Source organism: Zonotrichia leucophrys, chromosome 4A (genome assembly GCF_028769735.1).
Source record: "Zonotrichia leucophrys gambelii isolate GWCS_2022_RI chromosome 4A, RI_Zleu_2.0, whole genome shotgun sequence".
Taxonomy (NCBI): domain Eukaryota; kingdom Metazoa; phylum Chordata; class Aves; order Passeriformes; family Passerellidae; genus Zonotrichia; species Zonotrichia leucophrys.
Window position 1 is genome coordinate 10997107 of NC_088174.1, and position 24574 is coordinate 11021680.

Consider the following 24574-nt stretch of genomic DNA (forward strand, 5'->3'; position numbering starts at 1 on the left):
CCTGAGAAATACTGGGCATGCTAGGAATGCTGAGACTGCTGATGACAACATTAGTTTCCTACAGAGTCGTGAGATAGAAGTGGAGTGTAACATCACCTCTGCTCTTGGGAAATGAGTCACTTTGCTTATTAATGCTCTCACTTTTGTCTCTCCCTCCTGTTCTTTTCTCCATCACTTTATAACCAGACTTATTTGGAACTCTTGTGAGACAAATGGCATTTCTCCTTGGCGGGAGGAAAATAAAATAGCATACTTAACATGGTTATATAACACACTGCTACGCATGCCTAAAATGAGGTCATTTTGATTAATATATTTATCTGGTGTGCAGCTGGAACAGGACATGTAATTGTGATTAAAAGACCACCGTTTTCTTTAGTCTCTTTGCAATGGCTTTTGGATTTGGTAACTAATATCCCTGAACCTGATGGGAGTTAGCTGCTGGTTATGTCATAATTTGTGCCCTTGGGCTATGGTCCTAGCTTTCCAAACCTCAGAAAATCATAGTGTGGAAACACAATTTCCTTCCTCTCTTTTTCCTCTGTCAGAAGTTAGGTAAGAATTCTGCACTAATTATGTTTATTAGAAGTAATCCAGCAACATATGCATAGAAGGAGGAAAGAGAACGGGGCAAACTTTGGAATTCCTTAAAGTAGGAAACGTTGCTGGATGATAGAGAAAGTGAAAAGATGAGTGATAAAGCTAGTGACAGTGAGCCAGGAGAAAAAGTGGAGCAGCATGCTGCAAATGTCTCTAGTATCATCTGTGGGAAAGAGAGAACCGGTAGAATCTGCTTTTGGAACACAAGCAGATGTATTTTTCTTTTGGGATGTTGAGCTGCCATTCTTCAAAGTTCTGACGCATCCGGTTCTATTTCGGTGTGATGACTCCTAACGAGACACGTTAGGCGGCTGCTGCTCAGAAGCCAGCATTTAAAAACACTGTTTTTCTGTTCCACTCTTTCTGGCAAAAAGCTCGTTATTCAAGTACTTGCTCTAACCTTTAGTTACCCTGGTTGCATAACTGGAAAGCAGCATCCCACCATGCACTTCTGTGACCCAGTTGTGCCTTTCCAGTAGTGACTTTATGAGTTATGAAAGGTGTGTCTGCCACATTGCTACAGAAGCATTTACTCTACTGACCCTGATTTCCTAAATATTATATAGTCATTGTTCACTAAGGAGTAAAAACAATCTAAAAGCACGTGAAAAAAACCTTAATTCTGCTATGTTGAAAATCCCTGTGTTATGCTCTTTAGCCTTGATAGTGTTTGGACTTCTCATTGATAAAAAAAATACTTGTAGAACCAATTTTAAAATCATTAATGCTTCAGTAATCTTTCAAAATGAATTTTAGATGGTACATTCAGTACTAATAGTCACAGTACAAATCATTGACTCATCCAAGGAAGAGCCTGAATAACAATTGCTTTGTTGAACTGATTTGCAGTCTAAATTGTGATGTGCAGCTTTCACATTTTCTAGACTGTCTGCAGACTTGCTAAAATCCTTCCACATTATCGTATCATCTATCACCCTGTATTCTACTCATGATAAAACCTCCCTGTGGATGAGAATGAATTTCTAATGTCTCATAGAGAAAACTGTTTATTGCTAGCATTACTTTCACAAAATCTTTCTGTAGCTCATAGAAAACAAAAAAGAGACATGTGCTTGGTTTTTTTGCCATCACATAATACAGCATAAGTCAGTTATATAAAGTCCCTTACATAAATAGCTTAATTCTACTTTCATTTATATGGAATTATAAATCAAGAGCAGATCTACTGAAACAAAAGATGTTACACCAGCATAAAACAGGTATTGACAGCATGTGCATACTTTCATTATATAGATTCTTCCAGCCAGTGATTTTTGGGCTTTAGCAACTTGAAAATCATCCTGTCCTGAGAAGTAAAGTATTTAGTATGTGTCAGCTGAAGGCTGGTCTCCACAGCAAAGCTTGTCCTTTCCATCAGTTTTCTAGTAGCCTCTGTATATTAATTTTTGGTATCAATACACAATTTATATAAAATAGAACATTACTCTTGTCTAGTAAGCATGATGTAACCAGTTCTTCTGTTGTCTAAGTTTTAGAAGCTTGATATTAGTCACTGATGATAAAAACCTGTTTGAAACTCAGGAAAACCTTTAAAAGCCCATCCTAGCCCTACAACAGTTTAGTAAAGCAGTTTCTAGTCTTCTTTCATCTGTGCATATGGCCAAGAGGCTCAGAGATGGCATTCCTTACCTTATCCTTGGTTGTGAGTAGTATGGAGCAAAGACCAGCCAATCTATGGCTCCTACTGTAGAGGCTGAAGAATTGTTGAAATTAAGAAGTCAGCACCTCTTTTAAAGATAAAACTGTTGCCATTATACCTTTCACCCAGTCACACAGAGAACCATGGCACATTAAGACAAGTTCCAGGATTTTGTGGCATCTTTTAGAGTAAAAACATGTTCCTGACAGGCATTTTGAAGCTGGGGCAGGTGACAGCCAGGAGCTGTCCCATGTCCCTTTGCCCAGCATGGCACAGCAAAGTCAGCACAGGGTCCTGTGTCAGGGAACTGGGCAGCAAAGGCTGACTGGAGACAGTGGCTTTCCTTTAACTGCTTCACAAGATAGAAATCATCCAAAATTGCTAATGATCATTTTAATATGAAGCATTATGTAAGTGTGGATGACTTTAGCATATTTCAAATACCATTTGAATCAATCTGTGTAGGTACAGTTATAAAACGAGGACATAGTGAGAAAGTAGTTGGGAAATATTTTGCTATCCTATATTTGGGTTAAATTCTGTTTCATATTGCATCTAAACCCCTCTTTTTTATAACCACTCTTAAAGATTTTAAAACTAAAGTTATTACTTAAAAACAATAGTTTAAATCAACACATTCCCAAGAAAAGGTCCAGTTTTGACTATTTACTATTTCCTGATGAAAATGCACTTCAACCAAAACTTCCTCTGATCAGACACAAATATATTTTGTTATAGATAATAGAGACCTTGACATATTGAGTTGTAGGCTCACCACAGACCTTAGCCTGTGCCCTGGATTCTAAAGCAGATGCAGAGCCTGAACAAGCTTACATAAGAGGCCAGAAAGGCAACCTCTGCCCCCAGCAGGGGCTGGAGCTTAGGCAGCAAGTCACAAGCATGCTACAACTAGATTAAATGACAAGGCAAAGGAAACAGCCCATACATATGTAACTTGTAAAAAAATTTTAAATCTTCATATTTTCTGTAGAACAAACTCTTAGTATTAGGTTTATAAATAAAGGTGTTCTTTAGCTTTCTCTGTGGAGTTTGATGGAACTTTTGAAGTGGTCATCACTGACAATAGTCCTTTCATCACCACACAGACACAGCTTAGATGTGGCTGGGATGCACTCCTGCCTCACACAGTACATGAAAGGGTTTCCTGGTCACAGGTTTAAATCACAGCAAGCTGTAAAGCAAACAGTAATGCAGCAGAGGAACCAAAGCCCACAGAAGTGCAGGGTAATGCAGTAAGCCAGGCCTTCTTCAGCTCCCATCCTTTTTACTTTACCACAGCAACAAAGGAAGAGAGGAAGGGAAATAAAACCAAGCCCAAAACCCCCCAAAACACCAGCAGCACCCGCTGCCATCTTTTACAACATTTGAGGTTTGAACAACTTAATTTCTATGGTTTGCTTCTTGACTTCAAGTTTGTTGCATGACTGCAGGATATAGGAATTGTTCTTTGCTCCTTTACCTAAAAGACCTGCAAAAAGCAGCTCCCCTATAATATTTGTTTGCCTCTGTAGTTGTTATGCAAGCCAAAGAGTAAAGAAGACAAAAATTTTAATTAGGAAACAACTCTCCACACAGACTTTGTTGGTACAACATAGTTATAAGTACATCTACAAACACATACAGGTTCTTTGGACTATGATTTTTAAAATATATTTTATATGACAATGCAAACAAGTCTGGAAAAAAACAAATTACTTCAAACTTATGTAGAGGTAGCTGAACAGTATTCTGTCCAGTGATATGAGAGTATAACTTAAGTTTCATTTCAAGTTCATTACAGTGCACAAAAGGATGTTTTACAAACAAATGGAATATACAAGTCCACAAAACATTTTATTTAAAATGGCTTGATAGATATATTTCTGGCACTCTTGTAACCACATAGCTTGATGGAATTAAATTGGACAAGTATATGGTTCCAAATTAAGACATCTTACACAGATAGTCTTTTGCTCCTCATTTTTGTACTTCACCTGCTCCTTATCAGGGAATTATAGAAGCTATAACATTGTTTTTGCTACACTTCTGCTCTGTAAACCTTTGTTCTGCAAACTGAATGTAAAGATTAAAAGCTGCATATGTTTTATATTTATAAAATATATGGCTATGACTATTAAAAAGCTCAAGAATGGCAATAACAGAATACAGGCACTTCTATGTGAGGGTTACTTTAGACCTTATGAAAATCCAACATCAGTAAGCACTTCACATGATACCTGGATGAGTAAGTCAATGTAATAGTTCAGGTTTTTATTATCCACCATTTTAATCCTGTCTAAGCAGATTAGTTTCTTTCTTCTTTCAGACAATATTTATTTAGCAAAGTGTTTCAAGAGAGTGACTTTGCTCAAACTACCATTTTGCTATTGCCATAAGACTTCCAGTGATTTGCTGGGCTTTGGAAATAAAGCCCAGCTCCTAAGCTACATGCTGCACTAGTTACAGTTTCAGTTGTGAACTAAATGAGAACTAAGCAGGGGCTGAAAAGAGGGATCCTGTTCATCTGATGTAGGACTTGGGGGAAATGGGGAGCACTACCCTAAGTGCATATAGGTCCATGGGGTTTTTATACACAAAACCCCTATAGATAATTTTCACTTTCTTTTTTAAACAAGTGTTTGTGAACATGTTCTCCATTCCTAAACACTGACTTTAAATACAACTCCTGTCATTGATTTAAACACCAGTAAAACTTCAGCACCAAGTAGAAATCATTAAAGAGAAAAATTTTCACAATGAGAACAATCAATCAGCCATTGGAGTAATCTTCCCAGGGAAGTTTTGGATTTCCCAACACTGGACACCTGTAAGATATGGCTGGATTGCCTGCTGGACCATCTTGTCTAGACCATGCTTTTGCCAAGAAAAGTTGGACCAGGTGGTCCTTCAGGTCCCTTCCAACCTGGGATTCTGATTCTGTGAAAAGACCTTCTAAACCAGAATTCTTTGAAGCTCTTTCTCTACAGCACAGATTAACACAGACCTGCTACATCCAAATCCACATTTTTTTAAGATTAAAACAATCTTTGGATTAATAAATCCATGGTTGAGGTGTTCTGTCAGTGAGCAGTGGTGCAGGACAGAAGGACGGCGAGCCACATGTCTGACAGCTGGTATCTCTTATTGCTACATTGTCATGGAAGATAGCAGCACTTAAAGTAATGACAGAAAAAAAGCAAGAAGAACGTCTACAGCTAACACCACAATGTCACTCAAGACTTAGCATAAAGACCTGTCACACCATTTTATCATTTATTATTAAAACTACTGAACTACTGTCTAGGCAGCCTATGCATTACCTATGCCCACACAACGATTAATCAATACCTCACACCACACAGGAAATGAACTTTGAATCATGATTTGGTTTGTTGGGTTTTTTGTTTTTAGCAGATGAGCAAGACTGGTTATAAAACTGGGTTTGGTGTCTAGAAAAATGTGAGCAGCTTAAATAAAATATTCCCCCAATTAGTATTTTATCTGATCAATGCTATTTCTATAATTAAACTGAAGGTATTTTTAAATCTGTTCAGCTGTTTATTCATGCCTGTGATAAATGTTGCATTTACATGCTTGTACTTATTTATGCAACTGAAAAAAACAGTGGTAGTGTGGCAAACCTAGATTTTTTTTTATTTTAAGCATCATTACTGAAATTTTACCATCTCAACACAATGAAGGCTAAGGGTACTCCTTGTCCAGTTTTTCCTGGACAGGTTTGTGTTCATTAGCATAAATCTTTCTCAGTATTGGTTTTCATTTCTGATGGAATTTTCAGACTTAAGCCATTAACCTAGGATGTGTGGCCATAGAGCAGCCCCAGCAAGAATGCTACTGTACCTGTACAGATGGAATTTTGGTTTGTTGTGCATGCATATCACCTGTTTGCATTACATGCAGTAGGTCCGGTGTTTCCAGGCTGCAACAAATGCACTGGGTGTGCATGCTCACGATGCAGGGCATGGACACAAGTCTCTGCTTGGAAATTCTGGCTGCTTTACTCAAGGCTAACAGAAAAGACAATATTCATCTTTAAAATCAAGGATTCTTTCCATGACATCTTTTCTAAAACAACAAAATAGGCAGAATGAGTATGTAGAAGACACAGCGTGCAGGATAAAAAAATAATTACATCAGTGAGAAAACAGTTTAAATTAGGTATTTAAGCTCCTTTTCTCACAGATAAGAGTAACAAAAGTGGAAGCTTTTTTTCCTGTGGGAGCAACATGAGACACTTATGTTCTGCAAATGTAATGGTTTGTGGAAGAATTGCATTTAATGCAGCTTCACTTCCAAACAAATAGAAATCACTTTGCTGACTTATGAACACAAAATGCCATAGCAGGTGTGAGCCACCATCACTTGATACTGTTCAGAAGATGTAGATGCTTTTATACATTTTTCAGCATGCCAAATACCACTCATGGAGGGAGTGCAGCAATCCAGCAGTATGGAAGGAAGTTACAGCATTTCTAAAGTAGCTCAATGCAAACAGGACACAGATTCCACGTGCACCACAAGGGTGAAACATGTTTGTCTTCCATTTGTTTCTTTGGTACCCTTATAAAAAAGTTTTACAGAATTTAACAAAAGGGGAACAAAGGTAGCTTTATGAAAACTACTTTTAACTAACAAATATTACTGATGAGATAATGGAAAAACATGCAGAAAAGTTACATTAAATCCTACTGCATTTTTTTTCATAAAGGCATGAAATGGCAGTGCTATCCTGCATAAAAAAACCCAAAGAAATTTATAGCATTCCATAACATTCTCACTTCATTCTAGTTTTTGCCACTGAAAGGGAAAACAGTAGCTTAGAATAAAGGCCCAGTTTTGCTCACATTGAAATTAGTCAAAGTCAAAATCAGATGGAGGTAAGAGCAGTCTCAGAAAGTGGTACACTGTAAGCAATACAAGCAGCAAAACAAGTATATGAACTGTTGATTAAAAAAAAAATCAAAACCAAGATATTTCCTGTTCTCATTTCTGCCCTATTTTTACCTGCTTTATAGCTAGAAGTAATCACGCTAAAATTCACTTGCCTTCCTTGGGAGATAACTATTATTAGCAACACTACCCAATCTCTTAAGAGAAAAGCAATGGCTGGGTAGAGATTTGAAGCTAACAGAAACCTGAAGATTGGGGTGAAATAAATAGCATTTATTACAACATAATCCTTCTTATGTGACACAAACTACCCTCTGAGTCCTACAGTTCAAAATAACTCCCCCCTCCCCCTCCCATACACACACTCCAAAGCCAAACCCCACCAAACAGTTAAAAGAAATAAAACTCATCTTAACAGCAACAGGAGTTGATGAAAAAAAATAAATCTATGTATTAACCTACAATGAAATGACACCAGTACTTCCAGTTTTCTCTAGAATAAGCCACTTTCCAAATATTGCAGCTCTTTCTTCGCAGTTGTTTGTAGCCATTGTCCATTTTTGCAAGAAAGAGTTCAGATATAAATTCAACTTCAAGTTATTCTGTTCTGTGAAATATTAGGGGTTAGATCCTTCTGTCACCACTATGGTCAATTCCCACTGACATCAACCATCAGTACTTGAATTTACCCAAGCACATAAACACATGCTTAAGCAGGTGCTTGACTGTTTGGTTGTATCAGGAACCTCGCCACAAGCATAGGATGAACCTTCAACAGCTGTGCTTGAATTAACTCAGACAATCTGTGTAATCAAAGACTTCAAGGCAGGATGTTCTGGGGGCATTCTTAAGCTACAGCAGAACTGGGGATGAGTAGAAAAACATTCAAAGTATTTGAACACAAATAACTGAAAAATTATCAAAGCAGTTGCTTGTGCACTGCAAGAATCATCATTTTTGTCCCCAGTCATAAATACAGGGTAAAAACACTATAAATAGAGCAGCTCACTTTCCTTTAGTGAATGAACACATAAATAATATACATTTTGAAACAAAAAAATCATAGTGCAAAAATAAATTATCAAACAGAAGTTGTGAACATTATTTTACACAATGCTATATAAAACCTGAACCATTTGAATAAAAGACTTTGCAGTTCACTGAAATAACGCATCAACCTTATTATTTCTGCTTCACATTAAACTGCACAGTTTATCCTTTATCCACTAAAAAATAAAATAAATTAAAAAAAAACCCTTAAGATTTTTAAAAGGTTTATGGCAAACAAGATCACTTTTTGTTCTATCACATTTGTTATGAATTTAGCAGTGCAGCGATTGAATACTCGTCTCAGTTCCGAATGGAAACTATTGAAGTATCCATAAACATCCCCTGCTCTTTTTTAAGTCATTCTCTTTGAAACTCAGGGCTTGAAGCATCCTGACACACTCAGATCTGTAAGACATTATTGCAGTTAGCTGGAGTGACAGGGGCAGTGGGAGCTGCCCAGCTCTGGTGCTGGCTGTCACCGCGCCCGGGCGCGCGCCATGAAGGTCAGCACGCGGCGGATGCCGCTCAGGCGCTCCCGCAGCGACTGCATGGCCAGGAAGGGCAGCTGGGCTCTGTTCTCCAGGGGCAGCACAGCCAGGACCCACCAGCACCAGGCTGGCCCGTTGGGGTTTGCCTGCAGGCAGGGGGAAAAATAGAAATTAGAAGTCAGGTGCTGGTATTGAGGGTTTAACTCTGAAACGCGGTTGTCGATAGCCATGCAGCAAGTGGGTTATTTCATTGCCAGCCTAATGGCTTGGCCTGAAACAGGTTACAAACCAGTGGCACCTTTCCTAGAAACAGTATGAAAAAATAGAATGTGTTTCTATTACTAGCAACAATTGATGGGGTGGACTTTCTGGATTTTTTTTAAATCTATTTTTTTTTTTTTTTTCCCTGAGTGACTGCTTGGCCAGGAAGGGCAGCTGGGCTCTGCTCTCCAGAGGCAGCACAGCCCACCAGCACCAGGCTGGCCCGTTGGGGTTTGCCTGCAGTCAGGGGGAAAAATAGAAATTAGAAGTCAGGTGCTGGTATTGAGGGTTTAACTCTGAAACGCGGTTGTCAATAGCAATGCAGCAAGTGGGTTATTTCATTGCCAGCCTAATGGCTTGGCCTGAAACAGGTTACAAACCAGTGGCACCTTTCCTAAAAACACTATGTTAAAATGGGATGCATTTTCTATTACTAGCAACAATTTATAGGGTGGACCTATTTTTAAATCTATTTTTTAAAATTATTTTTTTTCCCCTGAGTTACTGCATGGCCAGGAAGAGCAGCTGGGCTCTGTTCTCCAGGGGAAGCACAGCCAGGACCCACCAGCACCAGGCTGGCCCGTTGGGGTTTGCCTGCAGTCGGGGGGCAAAATAATAAATTAGCAGTCAGGATTCATACAGCTGGTAAGGGGCTGGTTTTGAGGATTTAACTCTGAAAATTCAGTTTTTGATAGCAATGTAACAAGTGGATTATTTCATCGCCTGACTAATGGCTTGTGATTACCGGTTGGCCTGAAACACATTACAAACAAGTGGCACCTTTCCTAAAAATAGAATGTTGAAATAGGATGCATTTTCTATTACTAGCAACAATTTATAAGCATGGCCTTCTGGATTTTTAAAAATTTGTTTTCTTCCCATGTTATTACTGACCCAGATCTTTAGGATTCCTTCTCCATACTTTATGACACTACCTCATATTTAGCCCTTGTTATATTCTGTTATTTTAGGACCCCACCATTTGCAGTTCCCCACTGTTTGCAGTCCTTTATCAAAAGTAAAAGTTTCCAGTTGCCTATTTACTCTCAGTCACTTAACTGGGGAAGTAGAGCAGGCAAAAAAGGCAGTTCAGTCTCCTGGGATTAATGCAGTGAGATAAATAGTCTCAGAAAGTTATCAACATTAAATACAAACTTTTTCTTTGCAACTGTACTTACCACTGGTGTGTGGCAATAAAATTTAGAGGCTCAGCTTATGTGGGGTAAATGCAGAGTATTCATATTTTCATCTTAAAACACAATGCTTGCCAGCTTATCGGATATCGCTGCTATTTCTGTCCCTGAAAGTTACATAAGCCACTGAGTGTGGATACCTGTGGGTCAGGATCCTTAGCTGGCATTGGACCAAAATGACTGAGAATTCGACTTTTGAGTGCTTGCTTGAGGGAGTTAAACCATGTATAGGCCTGATCATAGACAGAGTCATGGAGAACAAGTAATGCAGCATACTCCTGTCCTTGCACCTGCAATGAGAAATGACAGGGGGAAGGTTACTGTTACTTCAGGCTGCATGTTGAGGAAGGCATAGGATTTTCATGATTTTCAAGGTTGGGTAAGGGAAAGGAAAAGAAAAAAAAACATGCCAAAAGAGTTCTGGAATAAATAGTGAGAGCTCATTTGGTGTTTCCTCTTCTGATGATCCTCCACTAACCAAATTCTTCACTTTGCCTGTATTCTAAACCAAAAACATCTACTTGTAGAATTTGCAGTTTCTGGATTTTCATATGAAAAAACCTTTACACAAATAGCACACAAAAACAGAAAAAAAGATTGTGCAAAGCTTTAAAAAAAAAACAATCAGTAGAACCTCAGAGTAGACATTTTATCTTCCCATTACATACCAAAAGCTCTTATGAATTAATGCAAGCAATTTTGAAGGTTATGGTGCACCCAATCCTGCTGCTTCTTACCTGAATAGGGATTTTTAAATTGGCTTCCATACAAATAGTGTAATGCTCCCCCTCCACCCTCTTATAAACTGCAGTTATTCTGTCTAGAAGAGCAGTAAGATCTCATTCTGGATACACTTAGTCTGCTCCTCTGATAAATGCCTCCAGGAAACACTCTTCAGTACTTGGGCAGTGTGTGTGCATGCTTATGCTATTATGTGTCCCACCCTAACCATGAGCAGTTATTAAATACCACAAATTTGTTTTATTGGAAACTTCTACAAAAAAAAGAACTCCCTAAAAACATACATGCTCAGAATTTCACATGTAATACAGTTTAAATATTTCTGAATTTACCTTTTGATCCTCAATGTACTCAATATCTGCTGTATTATATCCATCACGCTGGCTGTGCTGGATCACCTTAAATCTCCTCTTGCCAATGCTGTCTACAACAGAGCGACCATCAGCAAAGAATTCAACATTTCTTATCTCCAGAATGCAGCCATAATCTGCAAACCTATTGAAATCAGAACAAAAGCAAGTAAACAAATCTTATTCTCTCCACCCTGAGTTCCACAGAGCTGCCATGCAGCCAGTCCCTGCCACAAAGGTATTTACCAATGTCAGCTCATTTCTATTGTTCATAGCACTGACCTGCTCTAGTTCAAATTATTCCACAATTGTTTGCAAAACTATCAGGAAGATTCAGACTGTCTAATCTGATTAATGCTAGCTGGATGTTTTGGAATACAGGAAACATCTTATGAAACAGAAAGATATACAGATCAGAAGCAAACTTTCTTCATAATCCTAATATGTTCAGTCAGTTTGTAGAGAAGGACAAGTGCAATTCAGAATATTACCATTATGGAAGGACAAGGAAATCTATGAAGAAAAAAGTTTTTGCACAATTTCAGCATATTTTACTTTGCAGGTGGGTATTTTCTGCAAATCATACTTTTCACAGAGTATACATACCCAGTAAGTTTACAGCATAAAAAGAAGGAAGGAAAGGTAAATAGAGAGTCAAACATTGAAGTCTAATTACCTAAGACTGACTGTAAATGGCTCAATGTAAATGCTCAGCCAGTCCTTATGAAGGTCCTGTTACACCTCTACAGCCTCCACTATAAATACATAAAGGATATAAAAACATATCCTATAATTTAAGGAAATTTAGCCCAAGAGCACACCTTGCTGCCATTTTGATTTCCTTTGCCAAAACAGTCAGCAGATTTAAAAGCAGGAGAAAAATACACTTTTTTTCATGTACTACAGAAGATCTGCAGCTCAGTCACATGTGACACACATTCAGTTCTGAGTGTTTTGAGAGAACAGACTATCCTATTAGTCAGAATCCAAGTCCTCAAGAGAAACACTTCTGTCTCCTCAACCTGCATGATTAGGAAGAAAATTTCTCTACTGGAAAGCTACCCCAGATATTACAGCCATGGACCTTTCTGCACCTCTCCACTGGCTCCAGACTGAGAGGGTGCCTCAGATGGTCCAGGCTGTTCACTCACCCCTTGACAGGGTCGCTGATGCACATCCCAAACTGCCTGGTGCCCGTCTCCATGCACCTGCGGATCATCAGCCGGTAGCAGGGCTCGAAGATGTGCAAAGGACAGGGCACTGTGGGATAGGCCATGGTGCACACAAATATGGGAACATTCTTATTTAGGCTGTAAGAAGGAAAGGAAAAATCAGGTATGCCGTTTTACCAAACTACTGACACATAAGCCTCATATTCTTTAAGATTATGACATATTTAAATAGAAATTATAGCATCTTTAGAACAGAATTCTTAATGGAATAAACAAAGATAAAATTATTGGTAAAAGCTTAATTTAATTCTTAATGGAATGGTAAAAGCTAAAATTATTTTCCCTTTAACTGACTAAATACTCTAGAAAACTATATACCACTTAATAACAGATAATTTTTTCATTAAGCTTTCTGGGCTTGCTTGTGAAAGCATTATTGGATCTCTAGTATTGCTTTTATTTATTTTATTTCCCTTAATCCCATTTCTTCCCTATCCAGTATATTCCAAACCCCATCCTGTCAGACTGCTTCTCACTCTGTGCCTTTCATAGAGGTCCACTGAAAGCAGACACATTGCTTGGTACTTTGTTTATAAAGAGACTTCTACTTCTCTTTATTCTCTTTCTTTTACTTCTCTTTATTCTTTAGCACAGTGTCTAGTTTTTATGCTCACTCAAGCACAGTTTCCCCTGGACCCTGTTCTCTGAAATCACATGGCACACAGAAAGAAGCTCCATCAGCATCTCAGCTCATGCCCCACAGCAGCCAGAGCCACTCCCAGCCAACAGCAGCAGAATCAGAGATGGGATTTTACATAAATGGATTACGTACTTGGAAAGCTCTGCTATTTCCTCTTCATAAATCTTTCTCCTTTCAGTGAGTTCTTCTGGAAGATATCTGGCTATTAGCTCCTCCATTAGCACTGTTTTACAATATTTCCTCATAGCCAAGCACTGCAGTAAGAACACACACAAGCAGTTAGAACATCCAGCACTTCACAGAGCATGGTGCCTGTGCAAAGGACATCACCCATTACACCTCCATTTTCTGATGTCTGTGAGTCTATCATCTGTCAAACTTGCCACTGAAGAGTTGATTTTTTTTAACTATTCCCTGTGTTACAGACATTCACTTCAGAAATCTGGAAAGCAAAAATCACCTACAAATTTTTCAACTACAGGCCTGGTCCTAAGGTTTGAATAGAGACTAACCATGTATGGCAACTCACAAGAGCATTTTAAAATTCACATTCTTCCTGAGTTATGCAAGATTTCTTTTGTGTTGGGAAATATCAAGGCTGTCTGAAGGTGAAGTGGTTCCTATCACTTGAACTTATGCTGAAAAAATCCGAGTGTTACCTCTGAGAGCCCTTCCTTGCACAGGGGACATTTTGGGTTGTGATCCAGGCATCTCTCCAGACATTTGAGACAGAAGGTGTGTCCACAAGGTGTAGTGACAGGTTCATAGAAGAGCCTGGATTGGAAAATCCAAGAGCAAAAAGACAACAATATCGTGTACTAAAGTAAAAGAAAAAAGTTGCTACCAAAAAAAGCTGAATTTATTCACTAACTTAACTACTGACTACTACAGGGACAAAGTCTCTTCTTGCTTTTAATTTCTTCAACCAACTTTTGTATTTATTCAGCCTACAGACTTTGTTATTGCCATCCAACATGAAAGGCAGCCCATGAGCTCTGACTTCAGTGAATGTGAGGGACAATATTATCATGAACTTCCAACAAGCCAGCATTTAATTTTCCTCTGTGTGAGCAATAAACAGACCCAGAAGTTGGACCATCTGACTTCACTAATGAAATTGAGCAATACTTCCACAACTATTAATGAAATTTTGTGATTACTTGTATGTGTGGAGCTAAGAACAAAATACCTACTTGCAGTAATAGCCCACAAGAGTAATTACAATAAACTGGGACTTGGCATGAGTCTATTATTGCCAGCTCTAATGGGTATTTTTTTTAATAGAGTTTTTAACCTTCAAGGGATGCTTTTCTGGAAAATGAGTGACAGAAGGTTCATATATATTTAAATATTCTTCCTGATAAAATAAGTCCAGTTATTCAAATTATCATGGTACCTATTCTTTACCCATTTCAAGCACCTCTATGACACTTCATTTCATGTAAAGATTTTTTCCTTATTATGATTATGCAATACTGCAAAGTCATATTTCCTTGTCAATAAAGACCTTAAGGAGATGTAAATAACACAGAAGTTTTTTTAAAAATAGAAACAATTCAAATCTAGAAACTAAATTGTCTGGAATGTACTGTATTTTATAACATACTGTCTGAACATTTTAAGGTCTTAAATACTAGTCTCATTATAATTTAAGTGAATTAATAGTTTTTCTTAAAAGTATTAGTTTATCAAAACAGTACACTATGTTCTGTTAAACATGTGTAAATTAAAATAAGTAAACCCACATTTATTAGCATCTTTGACAAGATGAGTGTATTTAAGAATGCAATTGGCTTTTAACAAGACTGCTATAGAGAGCTCATTAAATGTCATTAGTTACTAAAAACACTGACATTTAAGCAATGGAACATATGAAATAGTATCTAAAATGCCACACCTATCTTATTGCAATTTGATGGTGTAATTGAAAGCACTTGTTAACTGTTTCATGAGCAGAAACCTCACTTAAACCATGTGAAACACTGAATTCTACCCCGTGTTCCAGTAAGCACTGCATTGCATATGTAATTATTTGGTAGGGACTGACTTCATCTGAAACACAGCATAAAGACAAAATACTCCTCTTAAGATTCCTGAGCTCTCACAAAAACCAGCAGCAGCTTTTCCTAACAACTCTAAGAGGACCAGGACAAGCTCCATGACTTGCAGAAAGAAATACTACACACCAAGACTTGCCATGACATTATTTTGAGCTACTGCAACACAGAAACTAAGATGCTGTGGAAGAACACTCCTTTTCTCATTAGTTCCTTGCTTTGAGTACTTTGTATTTTCTGCTTGCTGCTGGAGCAAAGGTAGATCAATAACATTTTTGCCACTCCATCAGACAAACAGGTTAATAACAGCTCCTGCAGTTAATTGTGAGCAGGTCAGTAGGTTACTGGGTAATTAGACCAAAGCACTCAGGAACCAAAACCCCAAAAGGCTTCTGAAGAACATGGCAGGAAGTAATTACAATGGGTCTGCATAAATAACCAGGAAGATCTGAGGAGAGCTTTCCTGAGCACAAGCCCTCCTTGTGCAGTGATGTTACAAAGCCAACATCCTTCTGAAGGCAAAGTCTGCATTTGGCACTAAAATTCCAGGCACAGCACCTATACATCCTCTATTCTATAAGGGAAACAGTAATCCCTGGGTTAATTCTTTTACAAATGCATTGCAGTCTGGCTGTTTCTGATTTAACATAGAGGATGAGAAAGTAGGATTAATTAATTTTATTTAAAACATCTGAAAAATGGTTTGTGGACACGATGATAAACAAGCAGAATCACCAAACCATCTAAGACTAATTGTGTGGCTTCCTGTTAGAGGAAAGTTTTGCTCTTTGCACTATTGAGTGTTTTGACAGCTGCACAAACTTTTGGAACATATTTCAGCTGTAGACAGGCAGAGGGAGAGGGGGCAGATCTGATTTATTGCAAGCAGAAGCAAATCAGACAATACAGCAGTTGGCCCTCAAAGCTTTCAGTTTGTCTGAAACAAATTGAAGCCTCCTCCTCTGCATATAAACAACAAAATCCAAATTTCTCAAAACACAAGCCTTCAGAAGTAAATCCCTAAAGAGGCTATTTGCTATTTAAGAATTTTAAAATATTGTGCAAAACCAACCCCAGCATGAATTATACATAAAGGTGGGTAATTAAAAAAACCAAACAACTTAAGCAACACCCACTGCAGCAAGTGAAACACCTTCCCAATATTTCTAAGGCACTAAACCCCCTCCACATAATGTATTTGCCAAAGTGAAAATGTTTTGTACAAAACAAGTAGTAAAATAGGTGCAGTTGACAACTCCTACTTGATTTACTAAGCCATTGCTGTTCCCAAGAATAACTGCTGTTCTATTAACAACAATTTTCTTTACTGGAAGAAGAAATCTTCAAGCAAATGGAGTGACTGCCTCAGTAAAGCGAGGAACACATCCCTAAAGCAAGAGTTAAAGCACACTTTTGCTTACTCACAAGATCCTCCTATGGCAATAGCAACAACCCAGTATTTCACATGCAAACTCAGAATATTCACTGGATGTGGTCTCTTTAGGTATTTTATGCTTTTCTGACAAACAGCTCCACAAATTCCCAGGTGACAACTGTGGGTTTGCGCACTGTGTCAGTGGTGAGAGCAAATCTTTCAGACACCTTCTCTAACATGCTGAACCCCCACGTGACTGTGTGCCCTTTCCAAAGCAATCACCAGCCCAGAGAAGATCAAAGAGTGCCCATTCATCAACAGTGCTCAGAACCAAAGGTCTAGAAATGCATCACTGGAGTGAAAATCACAGCCAAAGCTAATTTCATGTCACAGGCAAAAATAAGTACCAAGCAAGCTAGAAAATCTCTAGGTCATAAAAGGGAGGAAGATACAGCTGGAAAGCTAAAGATATCTGTGAGAAAAGAACACACCTCATACACAGGGAGCAGTCCAAATCTGATGGATCCACAACTTCAAATGGAATATGTTGTCCAGTACTATTTTCCCTAATATCAACTATGTCTATCAATAAGAAAAAAAAAAAAAGCAGTTGAACAGAACCATGCAAGCACAATGCCATCTCATGTATTTACACCAGCATCTGATATTTGCAACTTATTGAACCATGAAGCATCATCACAGTAATTTCTAATCAAAGCTTCAAATTCAAAAGCCTTGGCACAAATCAGCACATCTCCCCTTAATTTTGGTCACATTATAGCCACTAACAGACGGATCAATCTGGCCTTGCATTGGCAAAGTCCAAATACTTTGTTAGTGCTGAAAGTCTAAAGTGAGACAAGTTCTTCTCCTATACCATTGTAAATACATTGCACAGCATGAAAACAAGGCCAGATACCAAGAACAAATAGTTTGTACTTTTAAACTTTTAGAATTATTACAGAAAGTGCTAAGAACATGTGCAACACTGATGTTCTTTAAAAGATTCAGAGCTCTGCTGAGAAAAGCACATGACCCAACTTTCTTTGCCCCTATTTACTTTTTTTCTCTCTGCACACAGTAAAGCTTCCACAACATGCATCCCTTGATTAGACAAAAGAGAAAATATAAAAGGCAAAGTGGAATTTGGTCCCTCTTTGTCTGAATCTTACAGAAGAAAAGTTTCCATGGATGGCCTGCCATGGAACTTGTTCTGTAATTAAACATACCTTTCTTCATCAGCTTGCAGGGCACCTCAGCATTTCTCATCTCCTCTGAGCAGCACTTCCTTTTCAGGAGGCTGCATTTCTCAGAGAGGAGAAAAGTAGACTCTGGCATGGAGGTGAATTTATTCTCCTCCTCTGAGCAGTCCTTTTTGCTCTCTGTAATTTGTATAGGTTTCCTCAAACTACCAGAAGTAGTTACATTTGGTTCCTCTTGAATGGAAAAACCCTTTTTCTGTTCCACATTGACCTGTGTGAAGACAGGACTGACATTAGACCAATTTTCCAACAACTTGGTAGGGAGAAAACTCAACCTGTCAAAAATCTTTAATATTATAGATCACCAAGAAGGACTTTGTGGGTCAAGAAGCAAGAGTTTGAGAACTGCTAATACTAATTTTAAAAAATTAAACCCCAAAAAGCAAGCAACCAACAAACTTGATTTCCCCTCCCCACCATTGAGGGTTTTCAGCCCTTTTGTGTGGCTTTAAATCTCAAAGGTTGTGAAACTGGATTCAGTCAGAAAGGTGGCTAAATCTCATGTTAAATATATTGTTATCACTGAACCTATGGGAAAATGCATATTGTTTACATCATGGTGATGGTATCAACCAACAGATCAAAACAATTCAGATCATTTTAAGGAAGCAGTAAAAACACACAAAATTTATTAGAGAGAAAATGCCCAGAGCTTCCTCTTGCAAGGCAGATTCCTTTCTCAGAGGATAAACCATTCAGGGTTTATCTGCCATGGCCACAGGACATCCTGTGAGCAGCCCCTGCACTGACATCACCTGTCAGCTTTGTAACATCACTTCCCTGGATGGACCCAAACCAGACACTGGATTGTGATGTGAGACATGCAGGAAGATGAGTGAACTGTCCCCTGAATGGCTTTGTGGAAGTCATGCAAAAGGGTTTCTTGGCAGAATATCCTAACAGCCTTTCCATGGGGCAGTGTCACTGATTGTTTCTTATCAGTCTCAACAAGGCAGCTAAAACCTCCACCTCCATCTGTAAGGACTAGCCAAGTTTTCTCCTGAATATACAATATATGCAAACCCCATCCCAAAGTTCAGGTCTCAGTGAAGCAGAAGTGATCCTTACAAACCTATGAATGTAAACTTCTGCAGACCTTTACACAACTACAGCTGCAAAACCAAAGTTATGAAGTAGCTCACATATCTTATGTGGCTCTACAACAACCTGTAAGTATTGTACAGAGTATAGAACGACTTCATTACTGGCACACCAGATATAGCTCAAGTTGAAGCTCTAGATTTTAGCATTTCAAGTTGAAGCTCTAGATTTTAGCATTTCACAGCATTTGAGACTATCTAAATCCAATCTACAGAGGCCCCTTTCCACTACCAACTACTTGGAAGACAAAGACAATTACAGGAGTAGAACCCACTCAATTCTGATATAAAATTTATCAGAACAGAGGACTTCCGTTAAAGAAAAAAAGTCAAATAAGGAGACTTCAGTAAGTTAACACTGTTTTGTAGGTTCTGAAATTCAGTAAAAATTTGAGAAAATGTATCCTCCTATCTCCCAGAGGCATAAAGGAGAGAAGGCTTCCCAATGTGAACACAAAACACACAACAAATTAAGAACCACACATCAGACTTGATCTTTACCTTGAGCAACCTTTGTAGGTTATGGCTGGTGCCTCCAGATCCCACTGAATTTAGGAGATTCCCCTTTAATCTAGAGTGATGTGACAACAGCTGCAGGATATCGGGTAAGTGTTCCTGAGCATTTCCCGGGATCAGTGAAAACAAACTAAGTAGAAGCTGTGATATAAAACAGAACACTTCACTGCTTAGTTCCTTCCTTGCAACCTCTAAATGAAAAAGCAAGTAAGGGAACAGCTGAAAGAAGCATCCAGGATTTTGTTAAAACCATTTAAAGAGCCCTTTAAAGGAGGGTAGGAACAAAAAGTGCAAGAGCTAATGCAGTACAGGCCAAACAGACAGCAAGAAACATTTTCAGAGTTAAACAAGCCCACAGAGTCATTAACCATTCTCTGTGATGTGACACACACATGCCTTTGTACTCTTTGTCCTGCAGTTCAGGGCTCACCAGAAATTGCTGACATCTTTCTTGAATGTTTTTGGGTCGTTGTTTTGGTTTGTTTTCTTTTTTTTGCTGCACATCATCTTTCAGTGGAGTTTACTAGTACAGAAAGCACTCATCTCACAGGCTTAATCCAAGATCAGTTGGGTAAATGTGTCTGATATTGTAAACTGTAGCTATTTTTAATTCACTTATGTGAGAATACAAAAAAGGTAGGCAGTAGAAAAATGCCATTTTTTCATTTTTCTATAAGAAAATAAGTGAATCTATTTCAAGTAGCAGCTTGAAGCCTCTTGTAAGGCATAGATTATCAGATGAATATTTAAGGAAAGAAACAGACATGAATAGAAGATTCACACTTCAAAAACTAATTTCAACATACTACTGAGGTGATCCTGCTGATGCCTGAGGAAGCCACATGACAGCTGAGATTTCTATTTAAAGCCAAAAAGGATTTCACAGGATCACACTATGTCCAAGCTAACACAGGCAGACAGTTAATACAGGCAGAACATCACAACTGCACCCAAAGAATTTGGTAAAATGTAGTATGTCACTGTTATGTGACCAGCCTTGGAAATGACCCAGTAAAATATTGCATCATGGATGAACTCTGTGTCTGATGAGTGCACAAGTAATTCTTTCAGTCATAAGAAGCCTAGTTTTTCCCAGAGCCCCACTGCTCAGAAATTAAATGTCTTGGAAACGGCTATTTGGAGTCAGAATTTAGAAACATATCTGTTTGTTTCTGGTCTTTTTGCTCTAGTGCACAGAAAGTCTTCCAGCATGACTGTGAGCACAAATCATGACATAATGACAATGAAAGACTGCATGGAAGCCACTGGGGAAAAAAGCAAACAAAACCCTCAAACATCAGTGACAAAAAAACCCTTAGAGGCTGAAATCTCAACCATATATAAAATGAGAGAGAAATTTGATTTCACTACAACCATTCAGGTTATACTCTGTTACCTCTGTGAATAGAGTTTTACTGTAAGAATTCTACTGTGCTTAGAAAGCCTGATGTGCTACAGAACATAGAAACCCTAATGTTCCCATCCCACCAGGGATTGAGAATGGCATAAATACACTGTCATGAAGGAAAATAAAACTATTATATTCTTATTGCCATAAGTAATCATTGCAACACTGAGCCCTTTAACTATGACAAAAACAACCGCAAAAAATTATCAAATGTCAAAATACTGATTTACAGGATACCAGAGATTTGAGGGGTGGGCAAAACAGCAGTATTCAAAAAAGTCATATAAGAATTCCCACACATTGTAAATTGCATCTGAAAAAAGCCTCACTGCAGATCAATTTTTTTGCTTATTTAGCATTAATTATTAGCCCTAAAAAATTATTTTAAAACTGCTCTTCCTTTGTTGACTGCTTCCTCTTCCACACCTCCTGCACACTGACACGGGGCAGCATGACTGGCAGTAGCAAGAAAGCTGCTGCTCCCAAGTGGAGTTTGATGAGTGCTGCGTGTTGTGCTCTGCCAGTCACTGGCCTGATACATCATTCAATAGCAACTCCCCCTCTTCTGCACTCCAGCTTTGGGAATAGATTGCCAGGATAAGAATCAATTAGAAATTTGAGAATCACAATAGTCTGTGGGTGGCAATTATTAACAATTCAGTTTTCCTTCAAATTTTTTGATGCTAGCACTGTAACTGTTTCCACTGAATGGCTGCTGATTATATTTTCTTGCTACCTTCCTATCTTCAGATCAGCAATACATGACTCAAATGTGAACAACAGTCTGGATTTGTATCTCCATCCAGCTCTCTGCAGTAATGAAAGAGGGGAAAAGAAAAAAATTGTATCCTCCTTTATGAGAGGCTCCTGAAAACAATTGTGCAGATCCAGATGATTTAGGGAACTCACCTTTTGTGCCTCAGACTTGGCTGTCTTGTTCCCAGTATCTAGAGCAAGGCAGAATAGAAACTCCCTTAAAGCTTCTTCTGTTTTCCCCAGATTAGCTAATGCTTGTCCTTTCCTTAGGTGACCCTGCAAGGAAACACATCCACAGCTGCAGCTTTTGTCCAGAGAATATACAATAAAACCACAGTGAAAGTACAAAAGATCTTTCTGAAGAAAGAAAAGTTAGCCAGGAAAAATCACTATAACTGTGTCTTACACCTAGACACCACCAGTTCTTGGGATTCTAAACACAACAGTCAAGCATAAACAGGATATTCTCTCACTCAAGCAAATATGATTTTCACAGCACCTGAGCTCAACTGATATTGGAAACATCTACCTCCCCTACATCCATCTTCTAAAACAGCAATTTTGTCCTTAGCATTCAATTTTTAGAGAGTTCACAAAATTGATATTTATCCAAGTCAAGGAAAATAGCCATGGCTCATTCTCCAGGACTAGCACTGTCTTTCTTCACCCCAGGAAGCTCAATAATGGTTAAATGTCTGTAAATTGCAGGAGTCCAAGAAGTTACAGGACTTAAAGCCTCCCTCAGATTCCACTGTCTGACCATTCCAACTGTTTTCTATCAGGGCACAATCAAGGCTTAAAGAAAGTAAAACTGGAGTCAGAACTTACTTTCAACCAGTATGGCTGGAGCCTGCACGCTGTTTCTGCGTCGTGCAACGCATCTTCACAAGCTTTCAAAGTGGAGTTAATCTGGGACCGGTTGCTATATAGTAAGTGGTCATTTGGAGCTGTAGGAAATAGAAAAAGTGGTTGATTAGGTAAAAAGAAATTAGTTACATAAGCTTTATTCCTTAATTTTTAATTTCTTTTAAACACGTGTTGGTGCTTCCAAGTTGCACAAGCCCACAAAACATCCATGCACTAAATTAAATCTGGAAACCTCTTTGGGCAACTCCAGACAAAATGCCAGCTATGTCTTATATAACTGCAGAGAACATTGCATAAATAAATGCTGAGACACTCACACAATAAATTACCAGCACCGACTGAAGATCAGATCGTTGGTAGAGACACACAGGAGACATTTAAGACAGCAGGAGGGATGCTGTCATACTGTAGGGAGGAGTTTCAAAATTGGTAGCATCAAAGTTTTTAAGTGATAAATTAGGGTCTTTTCATGCCAGAGCTCAAAACACAGGAAAAGAAGAATCAGGTAGGGTTACAATGATCATTGAGTTACACCCACTGCAGCTTCGGGACACAGCCTGTGCTGAAGGAAGGCTGGGCACTTTTCTTGGGAACATTTTCGTTTCAGTGAACCGCTTCCCTATAATACCTCGCCTTTAACTACTACTTTGTACTTGCAGCGTGAGTCACTTTTTCTCGGGAAGAACTGCATGAAAAGGACCACAACAAAAGTTCTCCCTGCGCAGCCCCGCAGGCGCTCCCCGGCGCTGGGGCGGGAGCGCGGGGCCGGGCGGGCCGGGGGTGCGGGACCCGCCCGCGGCCCGGACACGCATCCCCGGCTGCGAGCGGCTGCTCCGCGGGGAGCCCGGAGCTGCTCGGCGGGGACCCCGCGCCCGGAGCCCTTCCCGGGGCGCGGCGGGATGCCCAGGGCGCGGCGCTCCGCTCCCCCCGGCTCCGCCGGTTACACAACGGCGCCGGCCGGGGGGAGCCCAGCCGGACCGCAGGCTCGGGCTTACGCAACCGCTGCTCTCCTGACCCAGTTTCACCGCGGGCCGAAGAGCCGAGACCCCTCCCTGGGGCTCCCCTCCGGACACCGGCCCCAGGACCCGGCCCGCGGAGCCGGCGGCACGCTCCGGGACCCCGGGGTATCCCCGGCCGAGCCCGGGGCTCGGTGGGACGAGAGGCGCCGAGAGGCCGCTAGCGAGCCCCGGCCGGTGGAAAGTTATCCCAGCCCCGACGCGGAGCCGCGGACCAGCACCGGGGAGAGGGAGCCCTTACCTAGGCTGACCGCTTCGTTGTACTTCTGCAGGGCGGCTTGGAGCTTCTTCTCCTTGTAGAGGAGGTTCCCTTCGTGCCGGAGCTGCGAAGCCTTCACTTGGCAGGGGAACCACTTGGTCAGCAGGTTGCTGAGGATGACATTGACCCGCAGGAGCTGCCCGGCCGCCGCGCCGCCCGCCTCCTTGCACAGGACGCAGCGGGGCTCGGGCGCCCGGTCCCTCTCCAGGCACTTTTTGCAGAACGTGTGTCCGCAAGGCAAGGAAACGGGCTCGAAGAGGAAGCCCTGGCATTTGCGGCACCTGAAGACGTCCCACTCGCGGGGCGCCGCGGGCTGCCCGGCGGCGGGCAGTCCCTCTTTGATCCGGACGCTCTGCGCCAGGCACTCCACCAGCTTCTCCAGCTGCTCGGCGCGCAGCTGCTGGTGGCGGGACGCCAGCTGGTACAGCGGCAGCGCCTCGTGCAGCCGCCCGCCGAAGGCCAGCGCGTCCGCCCGCCCGAGCAGCACCTGCCACTCGGGCCCCAGGCCGCCGCCGGGCGCCTCCAAGTTCTGCGCCTGCAGAGCGCCGGCCGCCAGCTGCAGCACCAGCTGGGGCTCGGGGCGCGGCGGCAGGTGCGAACCCATGGCGGCGGCGGCGGCTCCTCTAGCGCGGCGGGCGGCGCGGGACGCCGTGAGGCGCGGGCGCGGCGCGGCCCCGCCGGGCCATGGTGCTGCTGCTGCCGCCCCGCGCCGGGAGCGCCCCGCGCCGCCGCCGCCGCTTATATAAACCCGGGCACGTGACGGCAGCGGCGGCGCTCATTGGCCGCGCCCGCAGGTTGTTACAAAACCAGGCGGTTTTGTAACGCGCCGGGC

At 40.6% G+C, this 24574-nt stretch overlaps 1 protein-coding gene across 2 annotated transcripts; it reads right to left on the reverse strand.

Moving 5' to 3' along the window:
- Nucleotides 1-1591: 1591 nt before the first annotated feature.
- Nucleotides 1592-24429, reverse strand: LONRF3 (LON peptidase N-terminal domain and ring finger 3). 2 transcript variants are annotated; one of them, XM_064712518.1, is made up of 12 exons: nt 23725-24429; nt 22429-22547; nt 21754-21876; nt 19422-19577; nt 17788-18031; nt 17050-17140; nt 13786-13900; nt 13259-13380; nt 12406-12564; nt 11237-11399; nt 10304-10453; nt 1592-8855 (listed from the first exon to the last, which is right to left on the reverse strand). In XM_064712518.1, the coding sequence occupies exons 1-12, from the start codon at nt 24344-24346 to the stop codon at nt 8697-8699; spliced, it is 2223 nt and encodes a 740-aa protein (XP_064568588.1). In that variant the 5' UTR covers nt 24347-24429; the 3' UTR covers nt 1592-8696. The 2 variants fall into 2 exon arrangements, with proteins under 2 accessions (XP_064568588.1, XP_064568589.1); XM_064712519.1 differs by lacking the exon at nt 1592-8855 and adding an exon at nt 9446-9564.
- Between the last annotated feature and the right edge of the window lie 145 nt (nt 24430-24574).